The following is a 2,486-nucleotide window of genomic DNA, read 5'->3' as shown; positions in this document are numbered from 1 at the left end:
AGAAATTTATAGAAAATTAGATACAAGACTGAAATTTAAGAGAAGAGTTAAAAAACAGACAAAATATTTGAAAGAAGAATTAACAACAAAAATAAATCTGACTGATGACAAGATCAATGAAGATATTGGATATATACAGAGAGATTACAACAACAAGATTTAAGAAGTACAGAAGCTTTATAACAGCAAGAAAAGAACATCAATGACAGAATAAAATATTGGAAAATGAATTGGTAAAGATCAAACAAGCCTCAACTCTTTCAGTATCTACTTAAGAATTCTAACCTAAAACATCATTTACTATAAAATATAGCCCATATAGCTAATTCCAATAACCAAAGTTATTTTCTTAATTAAGTAGATTATTTCATGGGAGAATTTTCTATTAAATTAAACCTTCACAACTTTTTCAGGACCATGATGTACAATAGCTATTTTTTCACAATTTTCAGAACTGAAACAGCTAATTTTCCATGACTTCCCAAGATTTTAAGGACACTCATAGTATTGTGTAAGCTTATTTAATAAGGCTTTACTTTAAAAAAATACTAAATTTGCATTTTTTATTGCTTCTGCAGACACAAAGAATCCTATGTTATTTACATAGGCATCAATTTCCTCTGATACCTAGTTCACCAACACATATTACCTTCTTTTCATAAAATTTACTACTAATATACAGAACTATGCTACTTACCTGATTTTCTTGCATACAAATTTCTTCTATTTAGAATTGCTGGTAACCCACAAAACTATGTTACCTAACTGACATTTTGTCTACAAATTCCTTGTTTTATAAAAATTCCTGCTACCACACAACATTATGTTACCAAACTTTTCTGCTGACAAATTTCTTTTAACAGAAATACCTCTCATTTTACTGGATATTGTAGTCACTACTTGAAATGTTTTATGGCCAGTTGTGGTATTGACTTAAAAAATCCACATGACTACTGATACCTTTGTTTTATCAACAAATTGCACCTATTTCTTAGAAACCTAAGCAGTTCTACCTCAATGGCATCTAAAAATATTTATAGTAGTAATAATTTATGACATTACTCACCCTAAACCTTATTTTATAGTTTTAACATTGTAAATGCCATAGCACAAGATGTGGGTGAAATATGAAGATATAAGCCTACAGAACTCACAAAGCAATACATACCTGTTCTATTTTTGCTTCAAAGATGATCATAAGCAGAGAAAATTTTTTGGATGAAGCCATGCCTTTCAAGACTGTTAAGATCCATGAAGAAATATTTATAGCTTTTGGCCAGTACAGCCAGTCCAACATCCTACCAACAACTAGAGTCAATCCTTTATCTGCTGACTTATCTTTCAGAAGTAGAGGCACCACTTCATGTAAGAGTTGCAAAGGTAAAGCCTGTATGTAGATTAAAAAGTTCATAAACATGCACTTTGAAGAAAATAATGTATATATTATATTATACTATGTATGACCAATAACATAAACTACAATATTTTCAGGCTTTCAAACTAGCTTGCCCTCGTGGTTTCCATGATCTTTTGCTGAGTTTAAACAAATATGTGTAAGTTTAAAACCAGGGTTTCAATCCTAGTTAATACAACATGATGCTATATACTTTAGTCCAGTACAAATTGGTGCAATTAATATATTTCCTAGCACTAACATTAACAATTATTGTGCTGTGTTACAATTAAAAAATATCAAAAATTGAAGAATACTACACTGAAAATCTATAAATTCATACCTTTTACAAACTGATAACATATGGTTTAAAGTAATCTTTCAACTGTTTTGTGATATGCTGGTGTCCATGCATTAAACATCTAGGGGAAACTGAATAACATTATGCACAGTTTTATTTCTAAATACTGTTGTGAGTGAGTATGGAGGGTTCAAATAAAACTAAGTTGTACACATAGTATTTTATATTCATTATTGTGTATGGCATTAAAATAAAACTATCTTTACTATTGTGTTTGTTTAGAGTTCAAATATAGTAGTAGACAGTATTTTATATTCATTATTGTGTATGGCATTAAAATAAAACTATCTTTACTATTGTGTTTGTTTAGAGTTCAAATATAGTAGTAGACAGTATTTTATATTCATTATTGTATGTGGTGTTAAATTAAAACTACACAGTTAAAAACACTGCATCTTCATTATCGTGTATGTAGTGTTCGTATAAAACTAGGAAGTAGTAGACAGTATTTTATATTCATTATTGTATGTGGTGTTAAAATAAAACTAGAGAGTTAAAAACACTGCATCTTCATTATCGTGTATGTAGTGTTCAAATAAAACTGAGAAGTAGTAGACAGTATTTTATATTCATTATTGTATGTGGTGTTAAATTAAAACTACACAGTTAAAAACACTGCATCTTCATTATCGTGTATGTAGTGTTCAAATAAAACTGAGAAGTAGTATACAGTATTTTATATTCATTATTGTATGTGGTGTTAAATTAAAACTACACAGTTAAAAACACTGC

At 28.9% G+C, this 2,486-nt stretch overlaps 1 protein-coding gene across 1 annotated transcript in view; it reads right to left on the bottom strand.

Annotated features, from left to right (window-relative positions):
• Positions 1-1,154: 1,154 nt before the first annotated feature.
• Positions 1,155-2,486, bottom strand: part of LOC106468567 (ubiquitin carboxyl-terminal hydrolase 38-like) — a gene marked incomplete at its 3' end in the record, with an annotated part of 19,757 nt that continues 18,425 nt past the window's right edge. Inside the window, exon 7 of the mRNA XM_022396895.1 lies at positions 1,155-1,387. Within this exon, the coding sequence (XP_022252603.1) occupies positions 1,155-1,387 (233 nt within the window). The remainder of the gene's footprint in view (positions 1,388-2,486) is intronic.

This window comes from Limulus polyphemus, unplaced genomic scaffold, assembly GCF_000517525.1.
Source record: "Limulus polyphemus unplaced genomic scaffold, Limulus_polyphemus-2.1.2 Scaffold3054, whole genome shotgun sequence".
NCBI classification, from domain to species: Eukaryota; Metazoa; Arthropoda; class Merostomata; order Xiphosura; family Limulidae; genus Limulus; species Limulus polyphemus.
The sequence above is the reverse complement of the archived record's forward strand: the minus strand, read 5'-3'. Positions and strand labels throughout refer to the sequence as shown.